General features: G+C 50.1%; 3 protein-coding genes across 3 annotated transcripts; all 3 read left to right on the top strand.

Annotated features, from left to right (window-relative positions):
- Window positions 1-2004: 2004 nt before the first annotated feature.
- On the top strand, window positions 2005-2950 carry LOC117186471 (protein phosphatase inhibitor 2-like). The gene is made up of 2 exons (XM_033387338.1): window positions 2005-2015; window positions 2221-2950. The coding sequence occupies exons 1-2, from the start codon at window positions 2005-2007 to the stop codon at window positions 2948-2950; spliced, it is 741 nt and encodes a 246-aa protein (XP_033243229.1).
- Window positions 2951-3523: 573 nt separating this feature from the next.
- Window positions 3524-12669, top strand: LOC117186470 (protein phosphatase inhibitor 2-like). Its single transcript, XM_033387337.1, has 2 exons — window positions 3524-3549; window positions 11910-12669. Exons 1-2 carry the CDS (start codon window positions 3524-3526, stop codon window positions 12667-12669), a joined length of 786 nt encoding a protein of 261 aa, XP_033243228.1.
- Window positions 12670-12857: 188 nt separating this feature from the next.
- LOC117186469 (protein phosphatase inhibitor 2-like) lies at window positions 12858-17676 on the top strand. Its single transcript, XM_033387336.1, has 2 exons — window positions 12858-12901; window positions 16899-17676. Exons 1-2 carry the CDS (start codon window positions 12858-12860, stop codon window positions 17674-17676), a joined length of 822 nt encoding a protein of 273 aa, XP_033243227.1.
- Window positions 17677-17909: the final 233 nt, after the last annotated feature.

Genomic DNA, 17909 nt, shown 5'->3' with positions numbered 1-17909 from the left:
CACCACGACTAAAAGTTGTTGAGATCGGATTGCAAGCGGAAATGTAATGAAATGTCCTTATACTAGACACAGAGCTTAGCATCACCCGCATACATAAGTACTCGAGAGTATGTTAATACCGAAGAAGAGTAAGGGGTCTAGGTGGCTGCCCTGTGGCACTCCCGAAGAAACCTTTACTGGTGAGGAGAGGGAGGACTCTTCAAATACCCGTAGGTATTTTAGGGCGGACTTGGTAGTGAAGGCAAGGACAGACCATTCATTGCGAGCCAGGATGTTATACTTCCAACCGCTACGTTGCATTTGTCGCTTCCGGTAGCAGGAGCCGCGTCTGGGGTGCTTCTGTGGTCGCTTAGGACCTTGCGGGCTTGCTTCTGATGGCGTCTCTTAGGGCTTTCCGGTTGGCCTTGAATGACACTTTGTTGCCCCCTTGTTGCATTCCTAATGGCGAAGATGTCCGTCACCGTGCTTGCAAAGGTGAGGTCTATGATGACTCCCGGCCCGCATTGCTGTACGTCGGGGTGCTTTCTGTGTTCAGGAGACAGACGTTCAGGCTTGTGAATTTGTCCAGGAGCGCTGTTCCACGGGGCGTGCCCAAGTCGTGGCCCAGGCGTTGAAGTCCCCCGCTGTTATGACCGGGGATCTGTGATCTCTGATGATCGCCTGATATTCGTGCTGCGTGAAGCGAGGCCCTATGTAGTAGCTATACAAATATGTGACTACCAAATATACATATAGCCCACCCTGGATGCTCTATGTGATCGCTTCCGCAGATTTGTCCCCTTGTAGGGCCCACTGAGCAGCGCTACGTTGATCTGCTGCTTCAGAACCGTGTGTGTCAGCAAGTCCTGGGCGGTACGGCAGTGGTTGAGGTTAAGCTGGAGTAGCTTACCCATCAATCAGCTGGGAAAGGGCCGTCTTGTTCTCTGGACGGCTGCGGCTGAGGACCAAGGGAGCTGTTGAGCGAGTGTCTCCGTTGTTGCCCACGCACTGAAGGCACTTGGGGGGTTTTGCATTGGTTCTGCATGTGGAGAGGGGCCTCTCCACAGCCTGTTCCTGTCCTTAGGCCATACACTTGTAGCAGTAGTAGTAATCGGCATAATACGTCGTCGCATGCGGCACACAACCCAGGAGCTTCTGGGCGAGGGCGGGCTGGAGGTTCAGTGTGGCCACCTGCGGGGCACCATACACTCTTCGCATCCCCGGTGCTGCTCGGTACTTGCCCCAAGTCGCAGCCGATTGCTGCAGATATCGCCTCCAGTATCTCATCGCCTGTCGTGAGCTCGTCTACATCGAGCACTTCGACCGCCACTGTCTTCTGGATGGGCTTCACGACTGCTAGGGGAGATAGCACTGCCTGGCTTGCCTTCTAAGGCTCCTGGGTCAGAGGTCAAGTCCAGGCAGGATCAGACGGTTGTTGCATCCTGAGGAGAAGTTCGCCCGAGGTAGTCTTCCCTATGCCCTAGTCCTGGCTCTTCAGGCCCTGGAGCGTTGGTGCTGCCAGGATGTCCGCGTATGTACTGCGTCCTCTTCGCCCTCTTCGTCGTCCTCTGATCTCGTTCCACTTCTGTGCGGGTTCAGTGCTTCGCGCGCTGCTCGACGGCTTCTTGGGCGCCTCTTGTCGGCTGGCGTCGGTAGTTTGTGCTTACCGTGCACGCCGTCCTCCTTGTCCCGGGGTGTTGGCCCGTTCCTGCGGAGTCCTGGTGTTGTCTGAGTCCCTTGGCCACTCTGGGTTTTGTGGGGTCTGGGTGGGGGTCCTGCGGTGTGCCAGTGGCATTGGCATTCCCCCGTAGCTGCCTTTTCTTCTTCAACAAGGACCTGACCTCCAGTTGCAGCTCCTTCATGGGCGACATAATCTTCTTGGTGGTCATGTTGATCGACCCTTGTCCCTTTTCGCTCATCTGGTGGAATAGGTCGTCCAGTATTGCGCTGGGATGCGTTGGGATTCTAAGGGAAAACTCTGAAAAGCACTTCCCAAGGCAGAAACCTGTAAGTCGAGGCTGAGATATGTGGAAATTGTGAAGTTTGTTTGGAAAACAAAGTCAAAATTCCAGAAATTACTCGAAATTTAAGAAAGAAAAAAGGAAGAAAGGCAGCAAGCCGTTGTTGTCCTGTCACCTTCCAGTAGGTCGCCTATTCGAGTAGAACAATCAGTTGTAAAGCAGCACTCGTAGCGAAACAATACAGAATATCAGATAGCACAATAACAATTTATTTCACAAGCGGCAGCAACGAGGCACCGCGGAAGCTAGCAGGCCAGAAGACGGCCAAGTTCGACGAGCTAAACGTGCTGGCGACCTTCCATCCGGAAGGCAAAACCTACGGACACATGATCATTGACGAGCCGAAGACCCCGTTCGTGTTCGAGGATGACTTGCCAAAGAAGCTGGACACCGCCGAACTGATGGAGCAGGACTCCGATGAGGAGGAGAAGTTGCGGCGCATTGAGTTCGAGCGTCGCCGCAAGCTGCACTACAAGGAGTACTTCTCGGTACCGCTGGCCCGTCGCCTGATTGCCGAGGAGTTCGGTGATATGTTCCCCTCAGAGCCGACCTGCACGTCCGAGCCAAGCTCTGGCGTGGACGAGACCGGCCCGACTCGGGACACGCGCGACAGCGTGATGGAGGAAGAGCACCAGCTACTGGACCCAGAGCAACCCAGCTCGCACTCCTTGGCCCACGCCGAGTCCAATGACGGCGGGTACAGGATCGACCCAGAGCCGGTCCTTGATCCCAGCCACCCGTGCTACCAGCAGTTGACGGCCCAGACCAACCGCCCGCCAACCGCCGAGACCGACGAGGCTCTCCACATTGCCTCGCTCGGCTATATGCGCAGCGTTCCATCGATGGGCGAGGAGTTTTCGGACCGCAAGCAGGTCCGTGTGCCAAATGCCTCTTACGTGGCTGGTCCCAAAGGCAAACCGAAGAAGAGTCCATCAGCAGGCACATTATAAAGAGATGTCAAAGATGATTGGCCTTTCGCTTGATTTGTTAAAATGATTATGTTACTTGCTGAAATTAATCATCAGATTGTAAAATCAGAGGCAAGGTTTTGTTTTATTTTTTGAAGATGCGAAAAGCGTGTGCCATTCAATATTTTATCTAAACTTGTCCACATTTTTATAAGCTTCTTCGTTCTCCAGAATGTGTAGGCGATCCATCGATCCATCGATCCATCGACCCATCGATGTTCAACGTAAGCGGATTAACATTAAGTTAATTTTTTTCCTAGAAAAGTGTTTACCTTTCCTGTCAACACATGACAGATGATTCTATCTGTCTTTCGCCCAGAATCCACCCTTTAATAAACGCCTTTTATGGATAATTTGGATGGTTTTTCTGAATTATAAAGTTCTGTCCCACCAAAAGTATGGCAAGTGACGAATATGTAAGATATTCATTTACAATTTTACATATACATTTTACAGGTAAAATATTCCGAAAAAGGGCGGCCGCAACACTTCCAAAATTTTACAAATGCTTGGAGCGGCGCTGTGCAGCTACATGGACATGTCGTAGTCATCTACATGGCGGCGCAGTGGCGCTCCCTTATGTAGTTGAGCAGATGTGACATTACTTATTACATGTCGAACGTAAATAACGGGATGTTGTGGGGAATGTATTACTTCGTGGTGCGGAGTGTGGGGTCTTCCCGGCTTCGCTCCTTGGCTCGGCTCCTTGATGACGCTTGCTGCCATATTGGCAGCCACGTGCCACGTCTGCTCGTCGGCTATCATCCGTTCGGAGAGGGTGTCTGCGTTTACTCCTGGGCTCGTCTCTTTTCGTCCATCTTCCCTTCTCGGCTTTGTCCCATCGTGAACCGTCATGCCGTTCTGCCGCTTAGCCGATCGACCAGCATGCAACCCTGAGGGCACAGCGTCTGTATGCGCCTCAGCTGTCTCTGCTGTATGACGGCGCCTCATTGCTGGTGCTCACACGACTGATCCATGTAGGACTATGAAGGTCGTCGACCTCCTGTGTTGGCCACCATCCTGCTAATGGCCGCCGTTGCTCCGGCTGCCTTCGCGCATGCGTACTCGAGGTGTGCCTTGAAAGTAGGCCTCTGGTCTAGCACTATCTGGGACGTTGACAGGCAATGACTGGATCTTACAAGAGGCGATGCAATTACTGCACCGTCAAGTGGCCCGGGTGACACCAGCGGAAGGCTGTTACGCGCGAATGCCAGGCAAAACGCAGCCCTCCTCCCGGCCAACCGACCGAGGGGCCGAACCGAACCCGTACAAATAAAAATACAAATGCAAATACAAATACAAATACCACTACAATTAATAATTACTAGAAAGGTGTGTGAGGATTAGTAACTTAATAAGAGGAAGAGAATCAGTGGTGGATATAATTTGGTAGACGGAATTATAATCCGAGCATAAGACCCTAAACGGTTCATGCAAGGAATAATTCGATATACAAAGTGGAAGGAAAAACGGTATCAAACTTCCAGTGAGTCTAATAGGAACAGATCCCAACAGGGCTGTCTGTGTCAACCCTGATCAAGTTGTGCACAAAAGTCACACCAAGCATTTTTCTACGGTCAACTAAGGATGGGACGTTTACTAATGGCAGTCTACTAGAGTAAGATGGGAGTCTCCCACCCGCATCCCAGTTAAGGCCCCGCAGAGCAAAGAGTAAAAAGCTTTTCTGTACTGATTCTATACGGTCCTGGTGTACTTTGTACTGCGGGCACCATGCACAGGAACTAGCGACGTGTAGTGAGTCTTTGTTTTTTTTTGTGTGGACGTTGACATGCAATGACTGCATCTTTCAAGAGGCGATGCAGTTACTGCACCGTCAAGTGGCCCGTGTGACACCAGCAGAAGGCTGTTACGCGCGGATCCCAGGCAAAACGCAGCCCTCCTCCCGCCCAACCGACCGAGGGGCGCTGCCGCATGACGCGCGGTGCGTAGCCGAACCAAACGCGAACATGCAAGAAAGATAGCTATTAGACTAACATTCGAGGAAAATTAGTACTAAACTTACTAAGAAACTAAGCATGCAATCAAAGTACAAATACCACTACAGTTACTAATTAATAGAAAGGTGTGTAAGGATTAATAATTTAATAAGGGGAAGAGAATTAGTGGTGGATATAATATGGTAGAGGGAATTATAATCCGAGCATAAGACCCTAAACGGTTCATGCAAGGAATAATTCGATCTACAAAGTGGAAGGAACAACGGTATAAAATTTCTAGTCAGTCTAATAGGAATCGTGAAGTTTATGCAGCTCAACAGATCAGGGCTGTCTATGTCACCCCTGATCAAGTTGTGCATAAATATCACACCAAGCATTTTTCTACGGTTAACTAAGGATGGGAGGTTTACTAATAGTAGTCTACTAGAGTAAGATGGGAGTCTTACACCCGCATCCCAGTTAAGGCCCCGCAGAGCAAAGAATAAAAAGTTTTTCTGTACTGATTCTATACGGTCCTGGTGTACTTTGTACTGAGGGCACCATACACAGGAGCCGTATTCTAAGATCGGACGAACAAGCGAGGTATAGAGAGTCTTTGTTATATAGGGGTAGTCAAATTCCTTTGACCACCTCCTTATAAACCCAAGCACGCCCATGGCCTTATTTACCATGGTAGAAATGTGTTCGGAAAACTTTAACTTGGGGTCTAACATAACACCCAGATCATCCACCAGGGTAATTCTCTCAAGAGAACCACCAAATAGGGTGTAGGGAGCCAACAAAGGGCTAGAACGATGAAATGTCATAACTTTGCATTTCGAGGCATTAAGGTGTAACAAGTTTGCACAACACCATGACTGAAAGATATTGAGATCGGATTGCAAGCGAGAATGAAATGAAATGTCCTTGTACTGGACACAGAGTTTAACATCATCCGCATACATAAGTACTCGAGAGTATGTTAATACTGAAGGTAAGTCATTAATAAAGAGTGTGAAGAGTAAGGGGCCTAGATGGCTGCCTTGTGGTACTCCCGAAGAAACCTTTACTGGGAAAGAGAGGGAGTTTTTGAAGAGGACTCTTTGAGACCTAGAACAAAGATAGCTAGAAATCCATCTCAGGAGGTTGGGCGGAAACCCTAAAAGGTCAAGTTTATGCGCTAAAAGGGAATGGTTTACAGAGTCGAATGCTTTACTAAAGTCGGTGTAAATAACATCCGTCTGTAAGTTACCTTGAAAGCCTTTAATAATGAAAGAGGTAAACTCTAACAAGTTCGTGGTGGTTGATCGCCGCCTTATAAATCCATGCTGAGTTGGAGATATAAGTGACTTGCAGAGATGTTGCAAGTGCGGAGTTAAAACCTTCTCAAACATTTTAGGAATAGCGGATAACTTTGCTATACCTCTATAATTTTTTGCATCAGACTTGCTACCTTTTTTATGGAGAGGAATTATAAACGATTCCTTCCAGATCGGGGGGAAGCAAGAAGAATCAATGGATAGGGTGAATAGTTTAAGCAAAGGTCCACGCAGAGCCTCGGCACAGTACCTGAGTACACAACCTGGAACCCCGTCTGGACCCGGTGAAAACACCGGCTTAACTAGTCGAAGATCATGAAGTAGGGAACATTCATTTAACAAGGGACTGAAAATGCCGTTCGACCTCGGTAAACCGTATGGGTACGGATGACCAGAGTAGCTTTCCTCAGAATAGGTGGTTTGGAAGAATTGGGCAAAAAGATCGGCAATTGCCTGATCATTATTTGCCGACGTATTACAAAATGATAGCGAGGATGGGTGTGCGGACGTTCTACGCTTACTGTTTACGAAGCTGTAAAACTGTTTAGGGTCCTGAGAAAAACGTATCCTGCATCGAGATAGGTAGTTCTTATAGCATTGAGCATTAAGAACTGAAAAGTTTGACCGAGCTAATACATAGCGAGAGTGAGAAGTAGGAGAACCTACTTCTTAAAATTTTTTATAAAGTCTTGATTGTAAGTTTTTTAGACTGGATAACTCTTTGGTAAACCAAGGGGGTTTTCCAGATCTAGTCGGACAAGAAAGCGGGACACAAGAATCGAAAAATGTGCCAAGAGCATTGTAAAAAATGTTTGTGCCTTTTATGATATCAGTGCACAAGTACAAAGCGGACCAATCAAAATCCCTAATGAGGTTATTAAGCTTCGCAAACTCGGCTTTACGAAAGCAGCGGACACGTTCGGGCAGCCTACTCGACCGATCCAATACAGTTGGTCCTATATCTAGCGACACCTCGAAAGTAGGGTGGTAGGCGTCTTCAGGTATAGTGAGCGGAAGGGCTCGGGTTAACAACACTATGGTCGGATCCAATACAAAGCACAGATCAAGCAATCGACCCAAGGAATTTTTCACATGGTTGACTTGAGACAGGGATAGGTCAAGCAAGCCGTCAACAAAGTCATGTCGTGACATGGGCACTAGGATACTAGACTCGTTTACCGAAGACCAAACAGTTCCTGGCAAGTTGAAGTCACCAAGAACTATCATACGATCTTTATCAGATAGCGAGGAAGAAACAGCGGTTAAAGCGGACAAGTGCTGCTCATAAATTGAAATATCCGAAGAAGGTGGGATATACGAGCAAGTAATGAATATAGCGAAAGCGGGAAGAATCAGTTTTACACACAGGAATTCCAGTTCCTGTTGAACTTGGACTGTGAAGTGTTCCGACGTGAAGTAAGAGTCCACTGCAATTAGAACCCCCCCTGCCCGTCGAGACGAACGGTCCTTTCTAAAAGTTGTGTACCGACCTGCCAAAACCTCGGAACTAAGAATGTCCGGCTTTAACCAGGTTTCAGTAAACACAATAACGTGGGAAGCAAATGCAACACTATCCCGGAAAAGAATGCTGAGCTCACTACGCAAGCCTCTTACATTCTGATAGGTTACTAAAAGAGAAGTTAGTTTTTTGGAAAGGTGGAAGCAAGACGGGAAGTTGAGGAAGAGGAAGTTGAGGTTGAGGTTGAGGGTGGCACACTGGAAAGGTTTGGAAGGGATATGGGGGGCCTATTCTTCTTCTTAGCCTTAAACTCCTTCACCACCAAATGCTCCGGCCAAAATTTGGCGGAGCAAATGGTGTCAAATTGAGTTGGGGAGATGCTTATCTTAAACGAGGCTATCTCCCTGGCATAAGAGAAGTTAAATTTCTCCACCTTTAAACCCACGGCTTTTATTTTGCTTTGAATAAAAGCAATTACATCATTAGATGTGAGGTCAGGGGCCAGCCGTGAAACAAAAACTTGTCGTTTTGGTGGGACTCCCACCAGTGGTTTAGTCACCACAGGCCTAGTACCTGTGGTGGCAATATCCGGAGGTCCGGAACGTCTATTTACTGGTGGGATCGGTATAGATGGGACAACTAGCGAACTTGCGGACACCACGGACACGGACGCTGCAGACGTACTTGGCTGCACATTCTCCGAGGCGATGAATTCGGCTACCGAATCTGCGTCGCCATCAGCTGTCGTTGCCCTTGGAGTGGCAAACGAGATCAACTGCTGCACACTTGGAGTAGTCGGAGTCAGTTTTTCGGCGGCGCACGGCTGAGTGACGGTTGGCAATTGCAGATCCCGCGGAGTGACCTTTTTGCGCCTCGGAGACTCATTCAGCAGTTTTAAACCGCTAAACTGAGCCTCCATGGCTAGGAGCCGATCGTATTGGTTTTTAAAACCAACGGTCAGCTCCTTAAAGCCACTCCGCGTCTGCCTCATGAAAGCCACCATGTCTTTCTCCACCGCACGGCATGCCTCGCAACTGTAATGCAAGCCATTACGTTTGGCTATAGCATCACTCACGAGGCCAGAAAATCCAGCGCATTTTGCGTGCACTACGCTGTCGCAGAGCCAGCAGGGGACATTCGGCTGATCGTGGGTGATCTGCTTCTTACAGCTTTTTTTGGCACAGACCACAGCGTATTCCATTTTATTTTATTATTTATTTATATATATACTATTATTTGCAAAACAAATTGGTATCAGACCAATGTGCCAGACAACGCTCAAAGCGGAATTGGTAAAAAAAAGAGAGCAGAGTGGAGAGCGGTTATAGCGAGAGCTACTAAGCAGAGAGCGCTATTGCTCAGAAAGTTTAAAGAGCGAGAGAGAAAGAACAGTTATTGAAGTTGAGCGAGAGAGTCATAAAACAACAAAAGCTACCAGACGAGAGCGGACTGCAATGCGTAATGCGTACTCACTCACTGCAACAACACAAACACAAGCACAAGCACAAGCCGACGCCGAAAAATAAAAAGTTAAATAATGTTTTAACACAAATCAAAAGGCATGCACTCGCGTAATAGAATAGGTTTCCAGATTGTTGTCTGGTTAGGAAGTATAATTAGAATTTAGTTAGGAAAACACCGGCTGTTTATTCAAAACAAAAGGAAAAAATGCGGAGCGCAAAACAAAAACACGTCTGATCACTAAGAAAGATACGAAAGATTCTGATTGTTATAAAGGGGTCGTCAAATTCCTTTGACCACCTCTTAATAAACCCAAGCACGCGCATGGCCTTAATTACCATGGTAGAAATGTGCTCAGAAAACTTTAGCTTGGCGTCTAACATAACACCAAGATCATCCACCAGGGTAATTGTCCCAAGAGAAGCACCACATAGGGTATAGGGAGCCAACAAGGGGCTAGAACGGTGAAATGTCATAGCTTTGCATTTTGAGGCATTGAGGTGTAACAAGTATGCAAAACACCACGACTGAAAGTTGTTGAGATCGGATTGCAAGCGGGAATGTAATGAAATGTCCTTATACTAGACACAGAGCTTAGCATCACCCGCATACATAAGTACTCGAGAGTATGTTAATACCGAAGGCAAGTCATTGATAAACAGTGTGAAGGGTAAGGGGTCTAGGTGGCTGCCCTGTGGTACTCCCGAAGAAACCTTTACTGGTGAGGAGAGGGAGGACTCTTCAAATACCCGTAGGTATTTTAGGGCGGACTTGGTAGTGAAGGCAAGGACAGACCATTCATTGCGAGCCAGGATGTTATATGTACTTCCGACCGCTTCGTTGCATTTGTCGCTTCCGGTATCAGGAGCCGCGTCTGGGGTGCTTCTGTGGTCGCTTAGGACCTTGCGGGTTTGCTTCTGATGGCGTCTCTTAGGGCTTTCCGGTTGGCCTTGAATGACACTTTGTTGCCCCCTTGTTGCATTCCTAATGGCGAGATGTCCGTCACCGTGCTTGCAAAGGTGAGGTCTATGATGACTCCCGGCCCGCATTGCTGTACGTCGGGGTGCTTCCTGTGTTCAGGAGACAGACGTTCAGGCTTGTGAATTCGTCCAGGAGCGCTGTTCCACGGGGCGTGCCCAAGTCGTGGCCCAGGCGTTGAAGTCCCCCGCTGTTATGACCGCGGATCTGTGATCTCTGATGATCGCCTGATATTCGTGCTGCGTGAAGCGAGGCCCTATGTAGTAGCTATACAAATATGTGACTACCAAATATACATATAGCCCACCCTGGATGCTCTATGTGATCGCTTCCACAGATTTGTCCCCTTGTAGGGCTCACTGAGAAGCGCTACGTTGATCTGCTGCTTCAGAACCGTGTGTGTCAGCAAGTCCTGGGCAGTACGGCAGTGGTTGAGGTTAAGCTGGAGTAGATTACCCATCAATCATCTGGGAAAGGGCCGTCTTGTTCTCTGGACGGCTGCGGCAGAGGACCAAGGGAGCTGTTGAGCGAGTGTCTCCGTTGTTGCCCACGCACTGAAGGCACTTGGGGGGGTTTTGAATTGGTTCTGCATGTGGAGAGGGGCCTCTCCACAGCCTGTTCCTGTCCTTAGGCCATACACTTGTAGCAGTAGTAGTAATCGGCATAATACGTCGTCGCATGCGGCACACAACCCAGGAGCTTCTGGGCGAGGGCGGGCTGGAGGTTCAGTGTGGCCACCTGCGGGGCACCATACACTCTTCGCATCCCCGGTGCTGCTCGGTACTTGCCCCAAGTCGCAGCCGATTGCTGCAGATATCGCCTCCAGTATCTCATCGCCTGTCGTGAGCTCGTCTACATCGAGCACTTCGACCGCCACTGTCTTCTGGATGGGCTTCACGACTGCTAGGGGAGATAGCACTGCCTGGCTTGCCTTCTAAGGCTCCTGGGTCAGAGGTCAAGTCCAGGCAGGATCAGACGGTTGTTGCATCCTGAGGAGAAGTTCGCCCGAGGCAGTCTTCCCTATGCCCTAGTCCTGGCACTTCAGGCCCTGGAGCGTTGGTGCTGCCAGGATGTCCGCGCATGTACTGCGTCCTCTTCGCCCCCTTCGTCATCCTCTGATCTCGTTCCACTTCTGTGCGGGTTCAGTGCTTCGCGCGCTGCTCGACGGCTTCTTGGTCGCCTCTTGTCGGCTGGCGTCGGTAGTTTGTGCTTACCGTGCACGCCGTCCTCCTTGTCCCGGGGTGTTGGCCCGTTCCTGCGGAGTCCTGGTGTTGTCTGAGTCCCTTGGCCACTCTGGGTTTTGTGGGGTCAGGGTGGGGGTCCTGCGGTGTGCCAGTGGCATTGGCATTCCCCCGTAGCTACCTTTTCTTCTTCAACTAGGACCTGACCTCCAGTTGCAGCTCCTTCATGGGCGACATAATCTTCTTGGTGGTCATGTTGATCGACCTTGTCCCTTTTCGCTCATCTGGTGCAATAGGTCGTCCAGTATTGCGCTGGGATGCGTTGGGATTCTAAGGGAAAACTCTGAAAAGCACTTCCCAAGGCAGAAACCTGTAAGTCGAGGCTGAGATATGTGGAAATTGTGAAGTTTGTTTGGAAAACAAAGTCAAAATTCCAGAAATTACTCGAAATTTAAGAAAGAAAAAAGAAAGAAAGGCAGCAAGCCGTTGTTGTCCTGTCACCTTCCAGTAGGTCGCCTATTCGAGTAGAACAAGCAGTTGTAAAGCAGCACTCGTAGCGAAACAATACAGAATATCAGATAGCACAATAACAATTTATTTCGCAAGCGGCAGCAACGAGGCACCGCGGAAGCTAGCAGGCCAGAAGACGGCCAAGTTCGACGAGCTAAACGTGCTGGCGACCTTCCATCCGGAAGGCAAAACCTACGGACACATGATCATTGACGAGCCGAAGACCCCGTTCGTGTTCGAGGATGACTTGCCAAAGAAGCTGGACACCGCCGAACTGATGGCGCAGTCGGCGACGCCCTGCTTTGGCAAGGAGCAGGACTCCGATGAGGAGGAGAAGGTGCGGCGCATTGAGTTCAAGCGTCGCCGCAAGCTGCACTACAAGGAGTACTTCTCGGTACCGCTGGCTCGTCGCCTGATTGCCGAGGAGTTCGGTGATATGTTCCCCTCAGAGCCGACCTGCACGTCCGAGCCAAGTTCTGGCGTGGACGAGACCGGCCCGACTCGGGCCACGCGCGACAGCGTGATGGAGGAAGAGCACCAGCTACTGGACCCAGAGCAACCCAGCTCGCACTCCTTGGCCCACGCCGAGTCCAATGACGGCGGGTACAGGATCGACCCAGAGCCGGTCCTTGATCCCAGCCACCCGTGCTACCAGCAGTTGACGGCCCAGACCAACCGCCCGCCAACCGCCGAGACCGACGAGGCTCTCCACGTTGCCTCGCTCGGCTATATGCGCAGCGTTCCATCGATGGGCGAGGAGTTTTCGGACGGCAAGCAGGTCCGTGTGCCAAATGCCTCTTACGTGGCTGGTCCCAAAGGCAAACCGAAGAAGAGTCCATCAGCAGGCACATTATAAAGAGATGTCAAAGATGATTGGCCTTTCGCTTGATTTGTTAAAATGATTGTTACTTGCTGAAATTAATCATCAGATTGTAAAATCAGAGGCAAGGTTTTGTTTTATTTTTTGAAGATGCGAAAAGCGTGTGCCATTCAATATTTTATCTAAACTTGTCCACATTTTTATAAGCTTCTTCGTTCTCCAGAATGTGTAGGCGATCCATCGATCCATCGACCCATCGATGTTCAACGTAAGCGGATTAACATTAAGTTAATTTTTTTCCTAGAAAAGTGTTTACCTTTCCTGTCAACACATGACAGATGATTCCATCTGTCTTTCGCCCAGAATCCACCCTTAAATAAACGCCTTTTATGGATAATTTGGATGGTTTTTCTGAATTATAAAGTTCTGTCCCACCAAAAGTATGGCAAGTGACGAATATGTAAGATATTCATTTACAATTTTACATATACATTTTACAGGTAAAATATTCCGAAAAAGGGCGGCCGCAACACTTCCAAAATGTAGCAAATGCTTCTAGCGGCGCTGTGCAGCTACATGGACATGTCGTAGTCATCTACATGGCGGCGCAGTGGCGCAGTGGCGCTCCCTTATGTAGTTGAGCAGATGTGACATTACTTATTACATGTCGAACGTAAATAACGGGATGTTGTGGGGAATGTATTACTTCGTGGTGCGGAGTGTGGGGTCTTCCCGGCTTCGCTCCTTGGCTCGGCTCCTTGATGACGCTTGCTGCCATATTGGCAGCCACGTGCCACGTCTGCTCGTCGGCTATCATCCGTTCGGTGAGGGTGTCTGCGTTTACTCCTGGGCTCGTCTCTTTTCGTCCATCTTCCCTTCTCGGCTTTGTCCCATCGTGAACCGTCATGCCGTTCTGCCGCTTAGCCGTTCGACCAGCATGCAACCCTGAGGGCACAGCGTCTGTATGCGCCTCAGCTGTCTCTGCTGTATGACGGCGCCTCATTGCTGGTGCTCACACGACTGATCCATGTAGGACTATGAAGGTCGTCGACCTCCTGTGTTGGCCACCATCCTGCTAATGGCCGCCGTTGCTCCGGCTGCCTTCGCGCATGCGTACTCGAGGTGTGCCTTGAAAGTAGGCCTCTGGTCTAGCACTATCTGGGACGTTGACAGGCAATGACTGGATCTTACAAGAGGCGATGCAATTACTGCACCGTCAAGTGGCCCGAGTGACACCAGCGGAAGGCTCTTACGCGCGGATGCCAGGCAAAACGCAGCCCTCCTCCCGGCCAACCGACCGAGGGGCCGAACCGAACCCGTACAAATAAAAATACAAATGCAAATACAAATACAAATACCACTACAATTAATAATTACTAGAAAGGTGTGTGAGGATTAGTAACTTAATAAGAGGAAGAGAATCAGTGGTGGATATAATTTGGTAGACGGAATTATAATCCGAGCATAAGACCCTAAACGGTTCATGCAAGGAATAATTCGATATACAAAGTGGAAGGAAAAACGGTATCAAACTTCCAGTGAGTCTAATAGGAACTGATCCCAACAGGGCTGTCTGTGTCAACCCTGATCAAGTTGTGCACAAAAGTCACCCCAAGCATTTTTCTACGGTCAACTAAGGATGGGACGTTTACTAATGGCAGTCTACTAGAGTAAGATGGGAGTCTCCCACCCGCATCCCAGTTAAGGCCCCGCAGAGCAAAGAGTAAAAAGCTTTTCTGTACTGATTCTATACGGTCCTGGTGTACTTTTTACTGCGGGCACCATACACAGGAACTAGCGACGTGTAGTGAGTCTTTGTTATAAAGGGGTCGTCAAATTCCTTTGACCACCTCTTAATAAACCCAAGCACGCGCATGGCCTTATTTACCATGGTAGAAATGTGCTCAGAAAACTTTAGCTTGGCGTCTAACATAACACCAAGATCATCCACCAGGGTAATTGTCCCAAGAGAAACACCACATAGGGTATAGGGAGCCAACAAGGGGCTAGAACGGTGAAATGTCATAGCTTTGTAACAAGTATGCAAAACACCACGACTAAAAGTTGTTGAGATCGGATTGCAAGCGGGAATGTAATGAAATGTCCTTATACTAGACACAGAGCTTAGCATCACCCGCATACATAAGTACTCGAGAGTATGTTAATACCGAAGAAGAGTAAGGGGTCTAGGTGGCTGCCCTGTGGCACTCCCGAAGAAACCTTTACTGGTGAGGAGAGGGAGGACTCTTCAAATACCCGTAGGTATTTTAAGGCGGACTTGGTAGTGAAGGCTAGGACAGACCATTCATTGCGAGCCAGGATGTTATACTTCCAACCGCTACGTTGCATTTGTCGCTTCCGGTAGCAGGAGCCGCGTCTGGGGTGCTTCTGTGGTCGCTTAGGACCTTGCGGGTTTGCTTCTGATGGCGTCTCTTAGGGCTTTCCGGTTGGCCTTGAATGACACTTTGTTGCCCCCTTGTTGCATTCCTAATGGCGAAGATGTCCGTCACCGTGCTTTCAAAGGTGAGGTCTATGATGACTCCCGGCCCGCATTGCTGTACGTCGGGGTGCTTCCTGTGTTCAGGAGACAGACGTTCAGGCTTGTGAATTTGTCCAGGAGCGCTGTTCCACGGGGCGTGCCCAAGTCGTGGCCCAGGCGTTGAAGTCCCCCGCTGTTATGACCGGGGATCTGTGATCTCTGATGATCGCCTGATATTCGTGCTGCGTGAAGCGAGGCCCTATGTAGTAGCTATACAAATATGTGACTACCAAATATACATATAGCCCACCCTGGATGCTCTATGTGATCGCTTCCGCAGATTTGTCCCCTTGTAGGGCCCACTGAGCAGCGCTACGTTGATCTGCTGCTTCAGAACCGTGTGTGTCAGCAAGTCCTGGGCGGTACGGCAGTGGTTGAGGTTAAGCTGGAGTAGCTTACCCATCAATCAGCTGGGAAAGGGCCGTCTTGTTCTCTGGACGGCTGCGGCTGAGGACCAAGGGAGCTGTTGAGCGAGTGTCTCCGTTGTTGCCCACGCACTGAAGGCACTTGGGGGGGTTTTGCATTGGTTCTGCATGTGGAGAGGGGCCTCTCCACAGCCTGTTCCTGTCCTTAGGCCATACACTTGTAGCAGTAGTAGTAATCGGCATAATACGTCGTCGCATGCGGCACACAACCCAGGAGCTTCTGGGCGAGGGCGGGCTGGAGGTTCAGTGTGGCCACCTGCGGGGCACCATACACTCTTCGCATCCCCGGTGCTGCTCGGTACTTGCCTCAAGTCGCAGCCGATTGCTGCAGATATCGCCTCCAGTATCTCATCGCCTGTCGTGAGCTCGTCTACATCAAGCACTTCGACCGCCACTGTCTTCGGGATGGGCTTCACGACTGCTAGGGGAGATAGCACTGCCTGGTTTGCCTTCTAATGCTCCTGGGTCAGAGGTCAAGTCCAGGCAGGATCAGACGGTTGTTGCATCCTGAGGAGAAGTTCGCCCGAGGCAGTCTTCCCTATGCCCTAGTCCTGGCTCTTCAGGCCCTGGAGCGTTGGTGCTGCCAGGATGTCCGCGTATGTACTGCGTCCTCTTCGCCCTCTTCGTCGTCCTCTGATCTCGTTCCACTTCTGTGCGGGTTCAGTGCTTCGCGCGCTGCTCGACGGCTTCTTGGGCGCCTCTTGTCGGCTGGCGTCGGTAGTTTGTGCTTACCGTGCACGCTCCTTGTCCCGGGGTGTTGGCCCGTTCCTGCGGAGTCCTGGTGTTGTCTGAGTCCCTTGGCCACTCTGGGTTTTGTGGGGTCTGGGTGGGGGTCCTGCGGTGTGCCAGGGGCATTGGCATTCCCCCGTAGCTGCCTTTTCTTCTTCAACAAGGACCTGACCTCCAGTTGCAGCTCCTTCATGGGCGACATAATCTTCTTGGTGGTCATGTTGATCGACCCTTGTCCCTTTTCGCTCATCTGGTGCAATAGGTCGTCCAGTATTGCGCTGGGATGTGTTGGGATTCTAAGGGAAAACTCTGAAAAGCACTTCCCAAGGCAGAAACCTGTAAGTCGAGGCTGATATATGTGGAAATTGTGAAGTTTGTTTGGAAAACAAAGTCAAAATTCCAGAAATTACTCGAAATTTAAGAAAGAAAAAAGGAAGAAAGGCAGCAAGCCGTTGTTGTCCTGTCACCTTCCAGTAGGTCGCCTATTCGAATAGAACAAGCAGTTGTAAAGCAGCACTCGTAGCGAAACAATACAGAATATCAGATAGCACAATAACAATTTATTTCACAAGCGGCAGCAACGAGGCACCGCGGAAGCTAGCAGGCCAGAAGACGGCCAAGTTCGACGAGCTAAACGTGCTGGCGACCTTCCATCCGGAAGGCAAAACCTACGGACACATGATCATTGACGAGCCGAAGACCCCGTTCGTGTTCGAGGATGACTTGCCAAAGAAGCTGGACACCGCCGAACTGATGGAGAAACTGCGCATAACCTCGCAGTCGGCGACGCCCTGCTTTGGCATGGAGCAGGACTCCGATGAGGAGGAGAAGTTGCGGCGCATTGAGTTCGAGCGTCGACGCAAGCTGCACTACAAGGAGTACTTCTCGGTACCGCTGGCCCGTCGCCTGATTGCCGAGGAGTTCGGTGATATGTTCCCCTCAGAGCCGACCTGCACGACCGAGCCAAGCTCTGGCGTGGACGAGACCGGCCCGACTCGGGCCACGCGCGACAGCGTGATGGAGGAAGAGCACCAGCTACTGGACCCAGAGCAACCCAGCTCGCACTCCTTGGCCCACGCCGAGTACAATGACGGCGGGTACAGGATCGACCCAGAGCCGGTCCTTGATCCCAGCCACCCGTGCTACCAGCAGTTGACGGCCCAGACCAACCGCCCGCCAACCGCCGAGACCGACGAGGCTCTCCACATTGCCTCGCTCGGCTATATGCGCAGCGTTCCATCGATGGGCGAGGAGTTTTCGGACGGCAAGCAGGTCCGTGTGCCAAATGCCTCTTACGTGGCTGGTCCCAAAGGCAAACCGAAGAAGAGTCCATCAGCAGGCACATTATAAAGAGATGTCAAAGATGATTGGCCTTTCGCTTGATTTGTTAAAATGATTATGTTACTTGCTGAAATTAATCATCAGATTGTAAAATCAGAGGCAAGGTTTTGTTTTATTTTTTGAAGATGCGAAAAGCGTGTGCCATTCAATATTTTATCTAAACTTGTCCACATTTTTATAAGCTTCTTCGTTCTCCAGAATGTGTAGGCGATCCATCGATCCATCGATCCATCGACCCATCG

The sequence above is a fragment of the Drosophila miranda genome, chromosome XR, assembly GCF_003369915.1.
Source record: "Drosophila miranda strain MSH22 chromosome XR, D.miranda_PacBio2.1, whole genome shotgun sequence".
NCBI lineage: Eukaryota > Metazoa > Arthropoda > Insecta > Diptera > Drosophilidae > Drosophila > Drosophila miranda.
Note: the sequence above shows the minus strand (reverse complement) of the source record. Positions and strands in the feature narration are given on the sequence as shown.

What these genes read in the sequence shown, in the direction of transcription:
- LOC117186469 (XM_033387336.1), top strand. Translation starts at nt 12,858, where the DNA reads ATGTGTAGGCGATCCATCGATCCATCGACCCATCGATGTTCAAC. An exon ending in TCGACCCATCGATGTTCAAC is followed by an intron (nt 12,902 to 16,898) that starts GTAAGCGGATTA and finishes TTATTTCACAAG; the next exon opens with CGGCAGCAACGAGGCACCGC.
- LOC117186470 (XM_033387337.1), top strand. Translation starts at nt 3,524, where the DNA reads ATGGCGGCGCAGTGGCGCTCCCTTAT. An exon ending in GCGCAGTGGCGCTCCCTTAT is followed by an intron (nt 3,550 to 11,909) that starts GTAGTTGAGCAG and finishes TTATTTCGCAAG; the next exon opens with CGGCAGCAACGAGGCACCGC.